At 39.5% G+C, this 23,122-nt stretch overlaps 1 protein-coding gene across 7 annotated transcripts in view; it reads left to right on the top strand.

Moving 5' to 3' along the window:
• Positions 1-23,122, top strand: part of DAB2 (DAB adaptor protein 2) — a 162,702-nt gene that overhangs the window by 123,430 nt on the left and 16,150 nt on the right. For 5 of the 7 annotated variants that reach the window (XM_014559663.2, XM_014559662.2, XM_006185153.3 and 2 more), the window contains 8 exons: positions 16,239-16,431; positions 17,402-17,541; positions 18,255-18,353; positions 20,023-20,154; positions 20,640-20,720; positions 21,167-21,193; positions 21,441-21,494; positions 21,896-21,958. In XM_014559663.2, the coding sequence (XP_014415149.1) occupies positions 16,341-16,431; positions 17,402-17,541; positions 18,255-18,353; positions 20,023-20,154; positions 20,640-20,720; positions 21,167-21,193; positions 21,441-21,494; positions 21,896-21,958 (687 nt within the window). In that variant the 5' untranslated portion in view covers positions 16,239-16,340. The remainder of the gene's footprint in view (positions 1-16,238; positions 16,432-17,401; positions 17,542-18,254; positions 18,354-20,022; positions 20,155-20,639; positions 20,721-21,166; positions 21,194-21,440; positions 21,495-21,895; positions 21,959-23,122) is intronic. The other 2 variants (XM_014559665.2, XM_014559667.2) reach the window with 1 other exon arrangement.

The raw sequence follows: 23,122 nt of genomic DNA, 5'->3' as shown, positions 1-23,122 counted from the left end.
GAGAACCTCAAAACTGGAGAGACTGACCATGACAAAGGGATTTCTGTTTACATCCCACTTCTGATAATTAGCCCTAAAAGTAAAACTTTGCTTATCTTAGACTGAGAAAGCGTGTTAGTGCTATTTCTCTCACTATTTTCTTGGGTGAAACTCATTGTCAACCTGCTCCTATAGTTTACAGAGTACATTCTGGTTTTTTAAAAACTTACAACTATAAACATTTTCCTAATTTCAAGTTTTACTGCCTTAGAAGGCATCTGTGGGGTATAGAAAAGCCTGATTATTACTTTTTTGCGGATTTGTCTTAACCTCCCTGTCTACAATATTGAGTCTTTTTAATAAAGATTGGATTAGGAACTTAATAGTGGCTTTCAAAGACTTGTCTTTGTACAGGGCTATAGAGTTCAGCTAAGGAAACAAATGATCTAATTGCATTCTCTGATGCTAAAAATGCCTGCATAATAAGACTAGAAAATAGCAGATGCCACTGTGGAGTGAATCTAAAGCTTCAAGGACCAACTCAAGTTACTTTTACTTAATGACCATAATAGGGATCGTAAAGAGAGGCTACACATGGAGCGCCTATCTAATCACTTATATCCATCCATGTTTTCCTTAAGTATTTAAATGTCAGTTACTTAGCAGGCACAGAATTTTGCAACAGGTCATTTGTGGTTCAGAGAACTGATGAAATTGCTGTAAGAGCTAATGAAACAGCTTGCTTAAATACTACATTTTTTATGAACCAAGGAGACTCCCTTCACAGTGACTCATTGATGCTGACAGTCCTGTGTAGTTTCATCAGAAGGCTTTCTGTAGTTGACTGTGAGTAAGAACATCTCATAATGGACCAGGAGGGCTCCGTGTTAGCGCAGCACAGTGGCCTGCAATAAGAAACCATTTCTACTAGTTCATCTCATGCTCAGACTATAGACCGGTGTGGCACCCCCATGATTTGTCATCTTAGAAGGCAATGAAACCCACTAGGGGTGGTGTACATTCCGCAGGCCTGGGAGAAGGAAGAATTCTCAGGTCATCTGCTTATTCTGGGAAGGGCTTCCAGTAGTAAGTCAGATTTTTGACCAACTGTTTGCCCTGAAGCCAAGCCTTGACCATTAAGCGATATTTGTGATTATGAGTGCTAGGCAGGTTATAAAGCATAACCTTGTGTAGAGGACAAATACTTAACACAATTTCTGGTCAAAATTCTGAGAACTAGAAAACAGAATACACTTCACAGGCTTTTAGTACAACTATTAGACAATACATTACTCTCACTATTAAGCCAAACTCATCTAACGTGGAAGGAGCAGAGGGTTACCCAGCAGCAGATTCACACTAATGCTATCTGTAGCTGGAGATGATTTTAAATAACACATTTTAGAAGACACAGACATAGATCCAATGAGTAAGTCTTTATAGGCTGGAAAGCCAGAAAAACTAGATTGTCCTAGTATATAAATTTATTATTTTAAATACGTTAAGCTCTTTGGGAAGTAGCAATGCCATTGGCACTATATGAACTGATGATTTATTTAGTTAATGCATCTAATGCCTTTTAAAATATCCAAACTGAGTTGTTTATCGGGCTAGCAGTAGAGGTTTATAAGAAACAGCATACTGCATTGAATATTACTTCATATAAATGTAAAATTAAGACACTAAATTAAAATTACTCCTTCAATCTTGTAGAATAATATCTAGATCAAAAGTAAAAAAAATTATGTTGGACTTGGGGAAGAAAGTGTTTTTCTAGGCTCCTCAAAGTCATTGCTTTATGTCACCTTAGGAACTTATCTTTTAAAAAAGAGAGAGAGAGAAATAGTAAATGAAATATTCAAGACCTGAGCTTTTGAAAATGTTGTCTAATGACATAACCAGGACCATTTTTCTTAGATATCTTGTTTTTATGCAGCTGGTACAAATTTGATTTTTCCCCCCCTTCCCCTAGCCCTGGAATGATTTTAATGTTCAAAGAAATGACTTAAGAAAACAATCCAGTAGAATATATGTGTTAGAAAATCTTCAAAGTCACTCTTTAAATCCCAGAATAAACTTCTTGAAATCTGTACAGATTAAGGTGATACTTGAGATCTTTTCTTTTGTTCTTTGATTATTACAACCAAGAAAGAAGACCAGTAAGCTGTCTGTTCATTTCCTAAGGACTCTTAACTTAGTTCTCCGTTTTAACCTTATTTGTAGAAGTCGCTTAAATGAGTTGCCAAAGGTGGAATAGAAATTGATTTCCTGAAAGCTTCTTTAGATTAGGAACGTTTAATGTTTAGGATCACACGGGGTGGCTTTTCTCTCCAGGCTTTAGTAGATACGAGGTTCCTTTCTCTCCAGGCTTTAGTAGATACGAGGTTCCTTGAATGACTCTTCCAAACTTGCCGATTGTACATCATGATCCCTAAGGTTGATGTGTAGTCACGTTTGTGGAAGGGAGGACAAGTTAATGGTGATGACTTACCTGATTGTAACAGATATAATTTTGGTTACATTAACATGGATTTTTGTATAGAATTCATGAAGTAAAACCTGTCTCACCTACTTAGAATTTATAAGCAAAAGTCTGGTATTGAGTGGTAGGTTGTTTTTTATTATAATTGGAATGTCCTGTGCTCATCTATCTCTGCAGTGAATGAACTATATGTAGATATTTCAACATATTAAAACATCTTCTTGTTCAGTGTAGTTGCTTCAATTGTGCAGTAATAAAAATCCCAAGTCTGTTTTGTTTAGCGTGGGTTAATGGGCTGCTGCTTAGAATTTTTCCATCCCTCTGTTTAAAAATGCATTGATTTATCCCCACATACTTATTTGACCCAAAAGATGAGAGAATAATGACAGAGGGGAACATTATCTCAAGGATACTTGGGCATGTCTGTACTTCGTCCATCTCGTATTCACTCTGTAGCAGCTTCTTAGAGTGTGTGCATACAATTCCAAAGCATGTGGGCCAGCTGTTTCAGACCATTTTTGAATCCTGTCTCTTAAATTTTCAACACTGGAGTAGTATTTCTTGCAAGAAGCAAGAAAACAAGTTGGCAGATTCACCTTTCTGTTTGTCTAACAGAACCTGAAATTACCTAGGGGTTTCTTATCTGTTAACCTATCCAATTTGTCCAGCAACCAAGAAGTCAGCAAATGAGCCTTTATTTTTATTTATTCTGGATGAGTTCCCCTGGCCTTTTAGATAGCATTCTGTAAACTTCCTAACCTTCAGCATGGAAGAGCACTGGTATTGGGAGGGGAGAGGTCTGGTTATCAGGTTGCTGGTTCTTTGTAAACCTGAAATTTAACAAATAAATAGAAAGTCCCTTTTTATTTTTAAATGACACCTTTTTCCTTCATCTTGTTTAAAAGCAGCCAAGTCTTCTCTAAGGGTAATCAGCTAAATCATGAAGAACTATCTTAAGTGATCATTGATATATGAAGTACACAGATAATAGTTAACAGTAAGTGGTTTAAAAACAAATTATTCTCAACCATGGGGGTTAGCAGGGCCATCCTTATTCTTGGAGATGAAGCCCAAGTGCCCTGTTGGCTGTAGGTATCTTGCCCAACTAGAATAGATCATATCAGACATGGAAATGTGAGCTAGTGGCAAGTCTCTTGGGGAAAGTTAATGCCAACTCTAAGGGTAAATTTAACACTAAAACAAAGGGTATATTCTCAGAAACAGACTCATAGACTTGGAAAACAAACTTATGGTTACCACGGGAGAAAGGGGGTGGGAAGGGATAAATTGGGAGTTCAAGAATTGCAGACACTAATATATATAAAATAGGTAAACAACAAATTCATACTGTATAGCACAGGGAACTACATATTTTGCAGTAACTTATGGTGAAAAAGAATAGGAAAACAAATATGTGTATGGTAACGTGTACTGTATACCAGAAATTGACACAACATTGTAAACTGACTATATATATATATATAAAGAGAGAGAGAGAGAGAAGGAAAGAGGGGGAGAGAGAGAGAGAGTATATTCTACTGAAAAGGCCACCCAGAACCCAGGACAACATATTAGAATCAGATAACTTAAACTGATCTTGTGTTGGGTCTACATGACTATAAGAACTTTATTCATAGTTTTGGTCTGTGTACAGAAGTGAAACAAAAAAGAAGTCCCACTTGAGTACATGCAACTACCACATACACCTCAGTTTGAGGACTCTGTGCTGATGTTACAAGGCAGCTGGATTCTTCTTCCTTTAAACCCTTCAAGACACAGCACATCTCTGAAACATGAGTTGCGGAAAGTTACAGAAACACTCAAGCAACGGCTTTGAGGATGATATGAATGTGAGGCTCTGCCTAGAAAGGGAAACCACAGTGGGATTTCATACATAATTCAGCCAGGCTATTAAAGAGGAAACCAAATACCAGGCGGTATTTCTCGTACTAGTTTTCGGTAAGAGGAAAAGATGACTTGCTGCTTTTATAGTGCCCTGTTGTGTTATATCATAAAATGATTCTACTAGTGCTTATGGCTCTTGGATTACTAGCTTAACGTTTCAGATGCAGGTGCTTCTAAATATCGTGTTTTCTTGAACCCTTCTGACATCCACAGACTTTCAGGGTGCCTGTTGCAAAGGCACTGAAGTAGAAAGTGGAGCATGTTTAACAATTAAGATTTATGTGTGCATGCGTCATAGGTGAAATCACAGAGGGGCTCACATGAATAAACTCCATAGTGTCCTGAGGTCCACGCGCTACACAGCCAGATTGACTTAATTCAGGATCATACCATATGGGAATGAGAAAGCACAACTTGATCTTGTGTGCTCTAGGAAACAAACTGCTAAGATGTATTTAGATGATTTATTGGAAAACTAGCTTGGAATTAGGAAGAAGAGTTAGTTTTGGTAGAAGGACATAACCTAACTTGGGAAAGACAGACATGAAAACAATGAAATATTTGCTGGTCAGTTTGGGTAAGTATACATAGATGTGAGGGAAGATTGTTGGAAAAGGTATGAATAGTGTCAGTGTATTGGCCTAGAAATCAAATGGTACAATGACAGTCCTTTTCCCTCACCCTGATTCATTAGTATTTTGACCACATTTTCCTGCAAGGGCCAAGCATAATATCCATTGTACGTTTGGATGCCAAATTCAAAGTAAAACTCTTATGTTTCTGTGGGCATATGTTTCTGTCACTTTGGGGCAGTAATTTGAGAAGTAAATTTGCTTCTCAAATTACTGCCCCAAAGGCCCAGCAATAGAAAAATTCTAGAGGCTTTCAGGTTAGTAATTTTTTTTTTAATTTAAAACCCTGAAATATTTCATGTAAATTGTTCATTCTCTAGAATACTTTCTTCCCTTGGAATGAGGATGGAAGGGAAGCAGAACGAGGTATAGTGTCCTACTTTACCACCTAATAGTACAAAACAAAGTTCTTCTAAACTCAAATTTTAGAACTGGTCTATTCCATTTACCCATTCCAGTTATCTGTGAATCTTTTAGTGTTTTAAAATCTTACTCCATCCACTTGCTTTTTGGGGGGTATACTTTCTGGTTACTATCACTTCGTAATGAAACGAAGCTTTGCTAGGACCCCCCTCTGTCACTGTCACTGCAGCATGGTGTCCCCAGCCTTATGCCAGCATCCTGGTGTGAGCTTCTGTGTGACCACTAATCTATGATGGCTTTTGTCCACTGATGCAAGTGTCCTGGTTCCTGAGGCAGTGCTGCCGTCCCTGGTCCTGCAGTAGTGTCACGGGGCAGGGGAAGAAGTGCCCTGCAGAGCTCCGCCATGTCCCCACAGGCCCTCTAGTCACACCGCTCACACAATGTGCTCATCCAACCACCCACCAGCCACCGTACTGAGGCCTGCCCAGAGCGCCAGCCTCTCTTCTTGGCCAGGTTAGATGGGAACCCTGACATGTGAGCCCAGGTCATTAGACTTCTTATCATCTACCCATTCCTCACACATAAGGAGTTTTCACTCCCTTCCCTCCCACCCCTCCCCTCACACACACACACACACACCCCATGTTGGACCACTTTCAGTCCACTGGCCATTTCCCAGAAATGTCTTGGCTTGGTGTACAGATTTACCCACTAGGGTGCCCGCTACCTCTGATCCTAAAGCCCAAAGCCTATGGGGAAGGGTCACCTTTGCCAAGCCCCTCTCACCCCCTCAAAAGCCATATTATCCTTCCTCCCAGAACAATGAATTCCTAATAGCCTTTGCTTAGAATTCAGGAGTCATTCATGGCTCCTTCCATAGGTGACTTGTATCTCTCTGAGAGAAAGAGAAACAGCTAAGAAGGTAGTTCAAGGTGGTACTTAGTATTATGGACTTGACTCAAGGATGCAGTCATTACCTTGCCAATCTCTCTTCCCCACACAGCTCCAGAGAGACAGGTTAGAAAGGGCCCAACGCAGATAAGGACCAAATGCCACATCATCAGGGTCATCAGTGTCCAATAACCCCTGAATGCAGAGCTGTGATAAACTGAGGTTGACGCACGCTGCACACTAGACCAGAAATCCCCCACTCTCTTTTCCATGTCGAACTGTGCCTGCTACCTCACCCTCCCTGCTCACTCAAGATTACAGAGTACATACACCCTAGCCTAGTTAGCCACGTCTAGATTGTCCCTGGTGTTTGGGTACCATAGCTTTGCCCAAATGCTCCAATGGCAGCAATGTAAAGCAATGGCAGAAACATAATTTTCCAGCCCCCAAAGTTTCAGTGTCACTTCCCTTCTTTTGTAGAAGTGAGTTAAAGGATAAAATTCGATTTTAGTTTCCCTGTTCTACTCAGTTCAAGCAAAAAGAGGTCATACTTGAGAACCAGGATAGAATGATTAGGTGGGATGGTAAAGCTGAGATGGATGTACTCTCTAATGTCAATTAATCTAACCCCAAGCTTCATGTGTTCATCTTCACAAAAATTCCATGCAGCCAAGAGACCCCAGAGGTATTCCAACAGTGCTTTCTTTCCTAGAGTCTGGATAAATGTAAGGAGGGATTCTAGAATCAACCTTCTATGCGTGTCTTTGTTCATACAAGCATATTAACTTGTGCCCAGCTTGCCAAGAGGCAAGAGCATACACTGATTATGAATCTACACATTCTACTTTTTCTAACCCTAGTAAAGTGTTTAGACTAACAGTCATTGTACTGAGTAATATGATTGTACAATCGATCATAAACTTAACACTTCAGTTCAACTTGTGAACAGTTTTTAGACATTTCTACTGAATTGGTTGTATTGCCCAGTCTAGAGAATGGGCCTTCATTTGGATAACATTCAGTTCCTTTTTTAAATGTTAAAGTCTCCTAGACACTCTTTATTGTGGGACTATTCCTTAGGCCCTGTTAGGAGATAGTCCTAATAAAACTTATTTTAAAAACAAAATGGGTGGAGGTGGGTACAAAATTAGAAAAGGTCACAACAAGCCAAGGATATTGGAAGTTGCCAACTCCAGAACTCAGACTTCCTATTGTGCTTTAAATAAATAAAAAAAACCTAAAAGGCCAAGCCCTGAATAGTAGAGAATGTACTGAAATAATGTGAATTCTTTGATCTGTGAGTTGTGTCTCATACCTAGCCAAAATCCTTCCTTCCAAGCAGCCAAATCAGCATTAATGAGCCAGTTTGACCAAGTAGGACTCCAGCTACCTAGGCAAAAAGGAATCCAGTGATAATGTAGCATTGAATCATACAAACCCTTTTTTTTCTGCTTTGGTTCAGAAAACATCTATGAAATTCCATGTTCAAACTATTCTGCTAAATTATCTTCTTGTTCTTTGGTGTCTGTACTAAGTGGAAGGCATTCCTGGCTCAGTCTGTACGTGATGGGCTTTGTACAGCCTTCTTAAAACAGAATTTTTAGAAAAACTGATGCATATGATCTCTAGGAATAGGATGCTAGAGTCTCATTTTAGGATCTGGATTTCTTCTGGTACCAACTGTAATCCACAACCAGCTGTTCAACAATTAAACAAGTTATACACTCTTCCTTGCTCTCAGTTTCTTAATCTTTATAATGAAAGAGTATGACCAAATTATTCCCTAGGTTTTCCCGCTCAACACTCTAACCCACTTGGTATTTCTTTAAGAGGACAAAGGATTGTGGAGGTTGGACTCTTGTACCTCAAACTTGTCAGTACGTTAAGATCATCTGGGAATCTTTAAAATATATTGGTACCTACATCTCTTCCTTCATAGATTCTGACTTAATGGATCTGAGTATGGCCTAGACATCAACGTGTTAAGAACTCCCCATGAAGATTCTCCAGGTGATGTGAGGTAGACCTTCTAAACTGCCAGAGATACTGATGTAGGCTTGGATTTGACTCAGGATTCACTTGAATAGGCCTCTCTGGGTAACTTGGAGTGGGTTTTGTTCCTACAGTTTTGTCCCCATCAGAACCTACCTTCTATAGTCACAAAAGCCAGAGTTGGACAGGAAGTGGCTTGAACACTGGCAGATTTTCACCTGGGCCTTACTGATTAAAGCAATACCTCCCTCCATGTTTCTGCTTACTAGCCGCTAACTTATTGGTTCCACTTGTTCTAAAATTGTTTAAACACTTTCTGTGGAAAAGCAATGTTAGATGCAATACAAGATCATACACAGCACAGAGTGCCCTTGATACCTAACTTTGATTTAATCATAGCCACTATTTGTTGAGCACTTTTATATAAGCGAAGCACTGAGATCTCTACGTGAGGTCTCATTGATTTCTCATAACAACTGTGCAAACTATATTCCCATTTTACAGGTGAAGAAATGAATGTCAGATAAGCTGTCTCAAGCCACAGAGTAGTCAAAGTGGACAGTAGTCAAAGTGTGCAGACTTCCAAGCCTGAACTCTTAGCCGCTGTACTTACCTTTTCCCAAGATTAACTGTACGAGGAACTCTTAACTCTGCTCTGACTTGGTTCCAAAGATGGGGAAAAGTTTTCTGGCTCAGAGCTTTATGGATCCTAGAAGTCCCACAGCATCCTTCCCAAGGGTTAAAAGCAATGATACGTGCACACTGTCTGTAAATGCCTAACTGGTGTATACCTCCTTGAGGCCCCTACAGCAGTGTCAGCATTTACAAGAAAATCTCCTAAGGACGCCTTTTCAGTGTATGCTAACATAGCCTCATTTCACCCAATTAAATAGGCTGCAAAAATCTTACTGTCGACTCAACTTGGCCTTCGCGGAATAGAATAAGCCTCCCTGAAAGCATAGGAGCTCAGGCAGTCAGAGGAGAAGAGCTTTACATCAACCATCAGAAACTTTGCTGCATCATTTGTGGCAACATCCCTTATTCCCAAAAGGCTACTTTGAAGATAGTGGTGAAGGCTGTTGGCTGCCCTCTTGGACCCTGAGATCTGCCTTAGAGGTTAATATTTCACATGTCCTAATTCAGTGTCTCTGCTGAGACAGGCCTAAAGTTCCAAAGGACAAGGAGGCACATTCTCTGACCAGTACAAAGTACTGGCCACTCCAGCAAGGCTGTTTGTGCTGCTTTGTTCTGGATTCTCCTGAACTCCTTTCCCTGTGTCTATTTTATGCGGCTCTTTCTGAAAAGTTAACTGGTATGTGAAAGTCAACAGGATTCTGACTTTGAAAACAGCTTCTAAAGTACAGTTTAAAATCAGTGGAATTAAAAAAAAAAAAGATAAAAGCATCAACATAAATAGTAGGAAAGGAAACACAGCTCACATTCAGTCTGAGCCCAGCGCCTTACTAGTGATTGATCTTGGGTTACCGAGTCCACTTCAATATTCCTCAGAGACACGTTCTTTCTCATAGAGCTGCCAGGATAAGGGCTTGGTAGGTTAGGTGTTTGTCCCATTCCCCTTAACATTAAAGACGAGTGGGGGGTATAGCTCAGTGGTAGAGCACGTGCTTGGCATATGCAAGATCCCGGGTTCAATCCCCAGTGCCTCCGTTAAGAAAAAACTTTAAAAATTAAAAATAAAAACAGGTTCTCTACCATTTGTGGAATGGGGCTACTGTTAAACAAGTCCTTAACTCAAGTTATTCCCTTTACCAGCATTGAGACAGACCAGGAGAATTCCTCTCTGCTCAGAATAATAGGGTAAAAAGGTAGACTGGGAGGGAGGTGGTGAACACGTGGCATGATGCCGCTTTAGAAACCTGTAATAGTATCATTGCAGATAAGAAACATTCCTACCGATGGAAAAGATAAGCATGAACAAGGAGGCACCAGCCAAACGTGTCCCTACACAAATCGCCCCTATTCTGAGTATTCCAGGGTTCTAAATTCTTGCCTGAATCCCTTTAAGTACTCAATGAACTACAGCAGATTTTTCTTTCTAGTGCAAAGGACATAGTCATCCTAAGATGACTCATACAGTCTTCTGGTATACGTTTTCTCAGAGCCTTCTCAGAAACCAAAAAAAAAAAGGTTGCACAATCTCTCCTGGTCATCTGATTCCTGTGCTGTGGAAAGGGGAAGTCCTCACATTTTTTCAGGGTGATTTGTAATAATTCCAAGATCCAAGTTAGATATCTTCACTCAAATGCAGCTAATTTCATTGACTTAGCAGAGTTTCTTTTACAACTTCCTATTCTATATTAGGCTTAAGGGGTCAAGAATATGCAATGCCTAGATCCTCATCTGTTTCCGTATGTATCTTTCTTATTTCTCTTTTCAAGCTTCTATAGAAGGAAACTGCTGGTTCCTAAGAAGTAGAATAACAAACCAGCTAGGTTTAGATGGGAAGATGTTCGTGTGACTTTTTGTCTATGTTTTTGAATTTTGCTTTGTAATCCCTCTTTTACGGTAATACCCCTTGTGTGTGCTTCCTCATTAATTTTTAGTCTTGTTCAGAGGAGTCCCTGGGACTTAAGCCCAATGAGTTAAAAGGACTATCCTTGCTGGTTGTCCTACACCCACTTGTCCCTGTTTATTTCAAATAAAAAAAGGCCTTTTACCTCACTAGAGCTATAAAACAGACCCCAGAGCTTAATGCAATCTAGACACGTTATTCAACCATGCCCTCATTTGGGAACGTAGTCACGGGAAATGGCAGAGCATCTTTTGGCCCTCAGGTCCCTTTTTCAGGCCCAAATCCTTTCCAAAACCCAACTGATTATAAAACCTGCTGAGGGTTTTATGAGCACAGTTGACGATTCTGTAACATTGTTGGAAGGATTATGTATTTGAATTTTAAATGTTGGATTTAAGTTGATTATTTCTACAGAGGGACTTAGGTCTGGAAGCAAGACTTCTTCCAGCTACATTTCAAATGGTAACTCGGGATGGGAACTTTCAAATGGGGAAATTTTGCGATGAGAGATTTTCTTTTTAAAACTCGGGAGAAAGGTGAGTGTTTATCACTCCGGTATATACATAACTGGATGTACAATTCTGTTAAAATCTTTCAATAAACCTTTAACATTTCTTTACAAAAGGGTTTATCTTTAAGTCTTGGGGCCTATGGGCAGAATCTACCTTCCAGTCATTTCAGGGAACATAGATACTTTTTAAATTGTGTGGCCCATGATGCAGACCTGCCCTTGGCTATTACAACCCAACATACTCAGCCCTTTTCTTTGAGGAATATGCTAAAATGCTGAAGAAACCTTTTCTCCCTATTTTTTTCCCTCTTGACCCCTATAACTGCTCATCCCCAAACAGTGAAAAGATATAGTCAAACGGTACCAAGTATCTTAAAGCAGTTCCAATGCTGTAAAAAGTTGGACTTCAGTGTCTAAAGAGAGAAGCTTTTGCTGTAAAACCAAGGTAGTACCATTCATTTTATTTATTTCTTTTATTTTTAGGGGGTGTTTTTGATGTGAATTGCTTTTGTTTTATTGGAGTATGGTTACTTTACAATGTTCTGTAAATTTCTGGTGTACAGTATAATGTTTCAGTCATATACATACATACATACATATATCCCTTTTCATATTCTTTTTCATTTTAAGTTACTATAAGATATTGAATATATTTCCCTGTGCTATACAGTATAAACTTGTTGTTTATCTATTTTATATATATAGTGGTTAGTATCTGCAAATCTCAAACTCCCATTTTATCCCCTCACACCCCTTTTTCCCCTGGTAAACATGAGTTTGTTTTCTATGTCTGGAGTCTGTTTCTGTTTTGTGAATACGTTCATTTGTGTCTTTTTTTTTTTTTGAGATTCCACACATGAGTGATGTCATATGGTATTTTCCTTTCTCCTTCTGGCTTACTTCACTTAGAATGATAATTTCCAGGTCCATCCACGTTACTGCAAATGGCATTATTTTATTCTTTTTTGTGGCTGAGTAGTATTCCATTGTATAAATATACCACAGCTTCTCTATCCAGTCATCTGTCGATGGACATTTAGGTTGTTTCCATGTCTTGGCTATTGTCAGTAGTGCTGCTTTTGAGCATTGGGATGCATGTAACTTTTCAAATTAGAGTTCCCTCTGGATATATGCCCAAGAGTGGGATTGCTGGATCATACACTCATTTTAGAACTCTTACATTTGGCCCAGTCTGCTGACACTATATTTGATACCTATTTCTGAGTTAGGAGGTTGTCACATCTTGTATCACTTTTATGACTAAACCACACACCACCATTCCCTCTCCCAAGCCCCCTCAGAGTGCTTTGTGGGTGGCACTTCTCAAATTTCTTTAAGATACTCTCACTTTAGATTAAAATTTGCCATATTTAATGAGCTAAGTCTTTTCTTGTCAGAAATAATATCCTACAGAAAAGTAAGATATCAGGCTTCAAAGATGAGCAACAAACTCTTATGCCAGGTTGCTTTCCAGCCAGAACTGGAGAGGAGGTAGAGAAAGCCTTTGGGGACAAATAGTAGCTGGGATGGGCAGGAATATGGGAGAGAGGAGCTCTGCTAATTTGAAAAGGGAAGGAGTGAAAAACAAAGAGTTTTTTAAAAGAAATGGGAAATACTTAAGAGTCTCACATATAAAATGAAAAAGTCTCAGTCTTTGTCCTAAATCTAAGGGAGCCCAAAGGTTAAGTAGGGGAAGCTTCCAACATTATTTTAAATTTAGAGGAACTACATCATTAAAAAAAAAAAATCAGATTATCCCAATTCAACAAATACAAGCTGTGGACTGGAGCCTCAAAGTTGCCACGGGAGCAAAACATGGGGGTAGAGGGGTGCACAAGAATGTATAGGGGATTCTGATGCATGTAGTCAGATGCCCCAAATGAATGAAAGCAAGGTGGTTGGATTTGGTCAGGAGAGCCACCAGCCATTGGACTTGACTTTCTGAGACTAGATTTGAGATGAACAGTCCTCTGGGGAAGGGAATATGAGAAGGCAGAGGGAAGATGACCAATCAATTTTAGATGTTTAGATCATGAGATGATAACCAGAGGATGACAGGGTCACACCGAAGTGTTTCCCTTAGTTCTAAGATGAGATGAGCAACTAACAAAGGGAAGTGTCCACTGGGGAGAAGGTGAGGATGCAGGAGGTGAATGTTGGTGTGTCTCCTTAGATCAGAGCATAGTCTCACCTCCTGATGTTGTTCACATGGGTAAATATCCTCTTGATTTGGAATAAATTCTCTAAAATTGACAAAATTATTTTTGGCCTCTTAAAATTAGAAGAGTATGGTTAGGACTAGGGGATTTATCATGTTACCGACAAATAAATCTTGGGAACCAGTGAGACCAATCAAGGCACACAAAGTAGAGGTGTGGTGTCACTTTCCGAGGGCGGCCATAGCAAATGACGCAACACGGGGTTGCCTGAAACAACAGAGATCTATTGTCTCACAGTCCTGGAGGCCCACGGCCCCAGATCAAAATGTCATCAGGGTTTACTCCTTCTAGAGGCTCTGAGGGAAAATTTGTTCTCTGTCTCTCTCTCTCAACATCTGGTGAACATTGGCAATCCTTGGCATTCCTGATTTGTACAGGTGTCCATCCAATCTCCACCTTTGTCTTCACATCACCTCCTCCATGTGTCTCCCTTGCATTTCCTTTATAATGACATTTGCTATGGGATTTAGGACCCTCCTTAAATCCAGGATGATCCCAACTCAAGATCCTTAACTTAATGACAATTGCAAATGCCCTTTTTTCAAATAAGGTCACATTCAAAGGTTAAGGGATTAGGACTCAGGACATATCTTTTTCTCGGTGGGGAGGGGGCACTGTAGGTATATACTAGAGCATCTCTGTAACTAGCATGAGGCTTTGCACATGACATTCATTAGTGGAGTGTTTGAGGAGCTCTGGCTTGCAGCCAGACAGCCTGGGTTGGAGACCTGGTTTCAACTTAGCAGCTGTGTTTAAAACCTCTGTGCCTTGGCTTTCCCTCTGGAAAAGTGAAATAATACTGTATCATAATACTCGTAAGGTTACCATGAATGTTCTGGAGTTGGTGAAGCTAAAGGGCTAATAGTGCCTGGACCCCAACTAAGGCTTGAGTAAACAGGTCTTAGAGTCCTCTATGGTCTTTCCCTGTAGGTAGACCATCTCCCTGGCTGCCTACCAGTCAGGTGTCTTTGAGCAAAATTAACTACTGAATCTTCAAATGAAATAATTCAGATAACATTAACTGTATGTATTTGTGTATGTATGTATTTTTAAAAACTATTAAGATTTGTAAAGACTGTTGAAAGACTCCTGGGTGAAGCGATTAAGTGCTGACCTTCAGGAAAACATGTTGATGTTTAGGAAACAAGATAAGTACCATTTAAGCTGACTGAGCGAAAACTTGAGGTTTACTTTTTATCCTTTAAACATCTAACAAATAGCGTGTATTGCCATGTGGTGCGCTTGGTCCTTGAATTTAAAAGCTCAAATAAATGGGTGCTGTAGGCAGAGAACTAAGAGAGCTTTGGGGGTGGGAGGAGTGTACCAGCCTGTGGTGGTCTTAACAGGAGTACACCCTGTGAATGGCTGGTCTTCGCCTTTGCTTTTCAGTCCGTGCAGCAAGCTCACGTTCCCTAGCTCTCTCAGGAGCTCAGTAGTGATTGTGACTCCCGGGAGGTGAAAGGACCTTTTGAAATGTTAGTTCACTTCTGTGTGCTTGCAGTGACTTAGCTTTTTTCTGTTTCACTTACCACGATTCATGGGGGAGCTTTAGGAGAGCACATCCCACAACTGTTTTGAGGATAATAATGCTGAGTAATAGTATGAAGTATGGACCTTCAATGAGACACCCCATAAATCCCTTCTTTCCCTGATATATGTAAGTGTTAGGGTCAAAAAATGGATGTCTTTTCAAATATAGTGCTCAGATAGCCCTAGAAATCATATGCAGAATCCTAACATTGAAAAAAAAGTATTTATCAATATGAATAAGATAAAAATTCATCACTCTATGCATCACTCTCCATATAGTTCAGTGATTTTTTGAAGAACCAGAATTTTTAATGTCCAGTTTCAGAGGCCGGTTGCAATCTTCTGAGGCTCAACATTTAATTTATTTCAACTTTGCTATGAAACTTTGTTTCTCTATGTGTGACATGTCTTTGTTTGTTTGTTTTGTTTTGTTTTCCTTTTTCAGTTTTCTCAAGTAGAATTATTACAGTTTGACTGCACATATACATTATACTGCATGTAAATACATATACACAATATACTGCACATTTTTTTTAGTTGACATGTATGTACTGATCATTGTTTCTAAGAACAGATTAAAGTTTTACCTTTTTAAACTTACATAGTTATCAAAGGAATAAAGCCAACCACAAAATAAGAATCAACAGAATGCAGTAATCCAATCATAAAGGACAGTCAAATGTGCTTATATGTGTGACATGTCTTTTATACTAGATTTTTATGCCAAAGTTGCAATATGAATTTCTTAGCTAGATAATAATGTTATTTAAGAAAAAAATTTTATTGTGGTAGAGTTGATTTACAACATGATATAAATTTCAGGGGTACAACATTAGTGATTCACATTTTGAAAGATTATACTCTATTTATAGTTATTATAAAATATTGGCTATGTTCCCTGTGCTGCACAATATATCCTTGCAGCTGATGTATTTTATACATCATCATTTGTACCTATAATCCCATTAAACGTTACCAGATATCAATTCCTTAGAGAAAAATCTGGTAAACATCCCCTTTTCATTTTAGAAGGAAACAGTCCTACCCACTCCCCTGCTGTCAGAGTTCAGTCTCATGGAGAAGAAAGAACACAATGACTCTGAAGAACCACAGTCACAAATCACTGGTTGTCACCCATTAGGACATGAAGCCTGGGTCTGCTGTGTTACGATCTCATTATGCCTCTACCCTCTGCCCACAGGTGTCTGGAGCAGGTTATGTTTGTTTGAGACGTCTCCAGTGAGGATCGCCTGGTGTCAGTAAGCGTCTGCTGGTGCTGGAGTTTGCTATCTGCCTTCTTGCCATGTCTAACGAAGTAGAGGCGAGTGCAACTAACGGTCAGCCTGACCAGCAGGCCGCGCCAAAGGCACCGTCAAAGAAGGAAAAGAAGAAAGGTATGGAGAGGTCCTCTTGAGGCCAATGAGGGGAGCTAGTGGTGGTCACCAGTGAAGATGTGAAGTTCGAGGCAAAGTGAGAGCTGGCCCTTGCCTTGATTTAATCTCAGCCAAGTCTCAAGTTCTCCTAAACAGGAAAGTACTACTTTGGCAAAGGAGACTGGTTCAATCTATATATGATAAGACAGATCTCTGAACCCCGTGACTGCACCAACTTACTGGGAAGCTTTCATAAATCTTGTTCAACTGGGAAATGCAACAGTCAAGTATTACATCATTATCTTTCAGTAGCCTCTTTACCACCTTGCTTTACTGAAGCAGCTGTTTAGCAAAAATCAAGACTTTCACGAGACCGTCTTCTTTTGATCCAAAGTACCACTGAAAGTGCCACCATCCTTAATCACTCATAGTTTGAGAATATGCCATAATTTCCTTGCCTTTAATGTCCACACTTTAGAAATGGAAATGAGACTACACAGATCTTTTAAGAGAAGCAAAAGACATTATAAAACTGGAATAATTATCTTAATGATTTTCAAGGGAATTTACCCGTAATTCTCTTCTGCCTTTTTGACCATTGAAAAATTTTAGTAAATAGTGCAGTGGCTTATTTTTCTTTCATTAAAAAATAAGTATTATTGTCCTTATATTCTTTTTAAAAAAATATTTTTTAAACTATGATGAAGAATATCCCCCAATCCCACCTCACGTTAAGTTTCCCATAACTCAGTCCATTCTGCATCTTTTAAGAGTTTATTTTCTCTCCGCCCCAACGCCATACATAGTATCACAAAGTATGGTTTTGCTCAAAGGAAGTGAGGATAAAGGTAGAATATTGCGTATTTGATCACCTGTAGTATCGTTGAGATTTCTACTGCTCAGATTTGGAGATCTGGGAGCATATTTGGTCATACCTGGGGCTATTTTAGTGCACTTATAAACTTCATCCTCTATTTCTTTCTTTTCTCAGGCCCTGAAAAGACAGATGAGTATCTCTTGGCCAGATTCAAAGGTGATGGTGTGAAATACAAGGCCAAGCTGATCGGCATTGATGATGTGCCAGATGCAAGAGGGGATAAAATGAGCCAAGACTCTATGATGAAACTGAAGGTAGAAGGGGAAAGTGTGCTTTGTCTGTATCGTAAATAAACGTCCAACAGAGGAAATGAAATGGGAAGTTTGTATTAACCTACATCCCAATGATTGGAAAGAAGAACTTTTCTGATCACATTACTGATCCAGCAGTGCCCCGATTTATGAGAAACCATCAGTTTGTTTGCTATTTTGCCTATTGCTTTAGAGACTTGATTTAATCAAGTATATCAGGACTCCAATGCCTTTTACTTTGAACAAACCACATTTTAAAGCCTGGAGGTATACAGGTAAAATTCAGGACTCTTCTTGGAAACTAGCTTTCTTTAGTGTTCGCCCTTTGGGTTTGTGTTTTTATTTTTTTTCTTTCAATTTTTAAATTCTAATGCTGCTGCAATGTAAACCTAATTAAGGAAATAATACTGGTTAAATAAGACAAGGCCCAGAAGGAAGATGTTTGCAGATCTTCTAGTTCAGTCTTCTTGTATTTGCCAGTGACTATTCTGAGGCCAAGGGGATTGGAAGGACTTGTCTGAGTTCACATAGCTAACTAGTGATCTCCTGGCTCAATATCTTCTATTCTACTCTGCTGTTTCTTATGAAAGATGCCTAATCCTTTCATGGATGGTAAACCAAGCTGAAAACAAAGCTGACTGTCTTTTAAAACTTTGGAATCAGAAGCATCATAGGGTACTTGTAACTAATTTTTCTTGTTTTTCTAATTTTCTCAGGGAATGGCGGCGGCTGGCCGGTCTCAGGGACAACACAAACAGAGAATCTGGGTCAACATTTCTCTTTCCGGGATAAAAATAATTGATGAGAAAACTGGGGTAAGAATTCACTTTCACTGACACCTTTCTGACCACCTGAGTCTGACACATAATTTGTGGCTTAAGTTTTAGCTCCTCCTTTTCCTTTTCAAAATTCTGTAGGAAAAAGAATAGTGCACATTACTGCACTTCTCCAGAAGTAACAGGCAGAAAACAGATAGGGTGGGCGGTGAGGAGTCAAGATACTTTATTTTGAAATTGATTTCCTCTAATCGATGTGAAGCTCAAGACCATAAACACAAGTATGCTGTAAATATCACTTGGGTATTTTCTGGACCGAGATACACAGCACTAGACTATTCCTAACCCCGGCTTGTGACACTATCATACATCTATATGTGGGTCCCATCTTAATATATTGGTCACATGTGAACTTACTGGCTAACGATACACCGACTATTATTTGCAATACATCTACCTTTTTTCCTCCTCTCTTTTCCCTTCCTCCTTACCCTACAGATGTAAACTTGCTCATTGTTTTGGTGGGGGGTGGATACTGTTGTTGTTCTATCATGAAAAACCTTGTTTATTTTTTCTTTGTTTGAGTCTCATCAAAAAGCTATTATAGTTCAAGTCTTCTGGGATGTTTTTCTCTCCTCAGTGTAACATCATACAATTCATCCACTTAGAGTGTTTTTCATTGCTGCACAATATTTTACCAAGATACTGTGGGGAAACCCCCAGTTACTATTCTGCCCTTCCTAGAGGTTCCCGTATCTAAAATTCAGAATCATTGGTCAGACTTAGGGCCCCGGAGCCCTGGTACATGCTCGCTCAGCTTGCTGGTCCTCATGCACTCCATCGTCCCTTATCTTTCAACTCCTGTTTTCCCAAACTCACCCAAGACTGGTGGCAGGTTTCCCTCACAAGCAGTCTCTCATTCCCAAACCTTCTAAGATGCCTGTATAAACTTTTCAGGGCATTTGGAAACAAAAGCCAAGACAAATTTTAAACACTTAGAAATATCCCTGAAGAGTTGAGCCCTACGGTTTACTTGAGAGGATCAAGAGAAAGTGGGGCAGGCAATAGAGGCAAAGGGACTACCACACCAGTAAACCCCTGCTGCCTGAAGCTCCTGGATAAGGACGTGGACATCTATGTGCAGGTTGACAAACACTTGATGACAGCATTTGGTGACTTCCAGAACGTACTGAGAATACTGAGTCGTGCCAATGATACTTAGAATGGTTCTGTGGCCACTGTGAGCCATCGTCAAAGGGTCCTTGTGAACACTCCTCCAGCTTAGTTCTGCTGTTCACTTGAGCTTGTCTTTGAGGAGGGAAGGGAGACCTACTTGGAATGCTTAGAGGTTATATGCCCTGTCTTCACTTTAGGAATTCCTGGTCTCCTAATCCTCAGTCCTTCCTTGCTATAGGGCATCATATCTGTGGGACAGAGATAATCAAGTACCAGTATTTCAAGCATCATTCTTCGCATTTTGGTTTTCTACTCTTTGTTGTTGGGTTTTTTTGTTTGTTTCTTTGTTTGTTTTCTTTGGAGCCCTTTCTGGCAAGGATATATGTAGCTGTAGCTTTCCCCCAGGAGTGAGCAATTCTTTCTTTAAATGTTTTCGCCTTTTCACATATGCCTAGGTATCTGATGCTTAGTTATGCTAACCTACAAATAGATTCTAGTTTTCTCAATAAATTATTTTTATGCTCTTTTTTAGGTAATAGAGCATGAACATCCAGTAAATAAGATTTCTTTCATTGCCCGTGATGTGACAGACAATCGGGCATTCGGTTATGTGTGTGGAGGAGAGGGCCAACACCAGTTTTTTGCCATAAAAACGGGACAACAGGTAAGCTCTCAGCCTTGAGGGATACCTGGAGGGGGACTTGAGCATAACAGAGTCTGTCACTCAACTAGAGAGCTTGCTGGAAAACAATTGGCTGTAGGAGGACTGAACAATATTTCAGAGGATGACTCTCTGTAATTGGTCTAAAGAATATTTTTAAAATGTCATTGATACCCATGTAGTGTGTGGCACAAGGATTGTTAACGTGGACTTTCTCATAAGGTCACTGCTGACTCTAGACAATAGTGAATTATTGCCAGAAATCCTGAAGGGACTTGGAAAATTATCATGATGTGTCTTGTTTTATCCACATCCTTTATGAATCTGGGGGTGGGGATTGAGGTGGTGGTGATGTTCCACAACCAGAGGAGGGTAGCAAGGAGCTTTAAGAGAAAGGAAGAAAATGGTACTAATCAGAACTGATAGGGGACAAAAGGAAGAAAATAGTCAGATTAAAATGCTGATAAAGATGCTTTCTCTTGCTTCAGGCTGAGCCATTAGTCGTTGATCTTAAAGACCTTTTCCAAGTTATCTATAATGTAAAGAAAAAAGAAGAAGAAAAGAAAAAGGCAAGTACTACCCAATACAGGCTCTATTAAACTTAAGACAATATTCAAGACTGTGTCTGAACATTATGTGAACAGGTGGCCTGTCTGGAGAGTTGGCTTCTCTGTGACTCTTCAAAATATAGAAAGTGTAGAAATGCATTGTCTGTTCTTAACAGGGCAGTGGATGGATGTTCCAGTTAGGCCCTTCTGATTTCTAGTCCCTGACACTTACTTTTTCTCCCCACAAGCTTCACACTGATTCCAAGGACAATACAGGACTACCAAGCCCAGTAACTCTGTCCAAATCCAGTGTTGATATGCAAGTGGGAGGGGGACGTAGGGCAGAAAAAATATGCAAGATGCTCTCTTGCTCTATGCCCATGAACCCGAAGGTATATTTGTTTCTTTATTTAACTCGCTCTAACTGTTATTTACTAAGATCATTGAATTTGTGTCTTTCTCTTTAGATGGAAGAAGCCAACAAAGCAGTAGAGGTAAAACAGCATCTTTACTTCTGGTGAATTGCACGTGTGATGTGTGTAAGCCCTTGTTGGCCACCTGCCCGAGCATGCTTCCCTTCTGGTTTATTACTACGTGTTCATGACCCATCTGATCACAGAAGATGTACAGTTGAATGATTAGTGCCCAAATCATAACTGCTCAGCAAGTCAGTACACTAGGAAATTAAATTGTGTAGGAAAAACTCACCAACTAAACCTTTACCATTTGCCGTCTTTTCAGAATGGGAGTGAGCCCCTAATGAATCTTGATGACCAAGCTTGCAAACTGAAACTGGTATGTATGTGATTTTTTATGATTCTTACTTACCTTAACACAGGTTCTACTTCCTAAAAATGTTGCTCAGCCAAATCTGTATTGAACCTGTATGAGAATCCAATTGTGACAACTCTTTCCCTAAACAGTAGTATAATATTTATGTTAATATACAAAGTAATCTTTTAAATAAACACTTCTAAATCTAATCCAAATACTTTTTTAAGAGTGTGGATCAGATGAATTTGTTTGAGGACGTCTACACTTCTTGACCTAAATAACCTAATATCAAATCTGTATTAGTTAAGTGAAAATCCAATTGTGACAACTGTTTTCCTAAACTTTAGGAAACAATTGCAACAATATACAAAGTGATCTTTTTTAATAGACACATCTGAATCTAATTCAAATACTTTTTTAAGGGTGTTGACCAGATGGATTTGTTTGGGGACATGTCTACACCTCCTGACCTAAGTAGTCCAACAGTAAGTGTTTGTTTTTAAATTTGCAATGTAATGGAAATGACGTCTATAACTCAAATTGGCAATTAACCAGAAATCTTGAGCATCTCATTGATACTTGGAAGGTGACTGCTGATTTTTCCTGCAAAAATGTAAATGGCTATTAGAACAAATTTGCATCTTAAGTCACCATGGAAGCCTATCAGCACCAATTCAGATACATTAATATTGCTTAAAGGTTAAATCTGAGCGATGGCTCAGACAACGTAGTCCGTCTTGGTATTACTTAGGATCAGAAGGAGGAACTGAATATTAATTCTTGGTATAAGCCTACCTGAAGAAAGTATGTTTGTTAGGTGATTAATTATAAAGTCTCCTGGCCTCCTCTTCTTTTTTTTTTTTTTTTCTATTGTTTCTTTTGCTATTTAGCAGCATAAGCTCGGTATAAAGTAAGACCTAAAACAAACAAGAGGCTTAGTTATGTTTAACCAAAGCTTGTCTTTGTTCAAAAAAAAAAGTGTTGCTCATTCTTTACAGGATATTATAGTGTATCCAGTCTTCTTAGTATTCACTGATCCATCTGTGAGAATGGAGCAGTGTTTCCCTTTACAGATAAAGAAAATAGGAATTCAAAAAACCCCTCATTTACCGAAGCAGAGGTCCAGATTCAAGGCTTAAGCCTGTCTCAAACCTTCCAAAATGGGCCTCAAGTGAAATTACTCACAATTTTGAATGACATCTTACAACTTCCTCTATTTACTTAACAACTTCTTCAGTACTTGCTATTTGCAGGGCACAGAAGTGAGATTCACAGTGTTAATGATATCATGGAGTTTACTGTCTAGCAGAGAAACCAACATTAAAACTAAGCACAAAGGCTACTGGTTGACGTTATTTACAAGGTATTTATCTAGTTTAGAGGTTAAGATAATGCCTCTGAGTGAGTGAGTTTCTGGACTTGAACATTAAAGATGAGACGGCAATGACCAGACAGGAAGGACACCAGTCGAGAAGCGCGGGGAGGGTGTCCATCTAGGAGTGTCATACCAGGGGATTATCCCGCCAGCCTCTGTGACCGAGGAGGGCACAGGAATGAGAGCAGCAGCAGACCAAGAACTGGGTAAGACTCTCACTTGCCAGAGTGGTGCAGACCATGGCAGGCCTATGAAATTTCATGTCAAATGCCCA

This window comes from Camelus ferus, chromosome 3 (genome assembly GCF_009834535.1).
Source record: "Camelus ferus isolate YT-003-E chromosome 3, BCGSAC_Cfer_1.0, whole genome shotgun sequence".
Lineage (NCBI taxonomy): Eukaryota > Metazoa > Chordata > Mammalia > Artiodactyla > Camelidae > Camelus > Camelus ferus.
The sequence above is the reverse complement of the archived record's forward strand: the minus strand, read 5'-3'. Positions and strand labels throughout refer to the sequence as shown.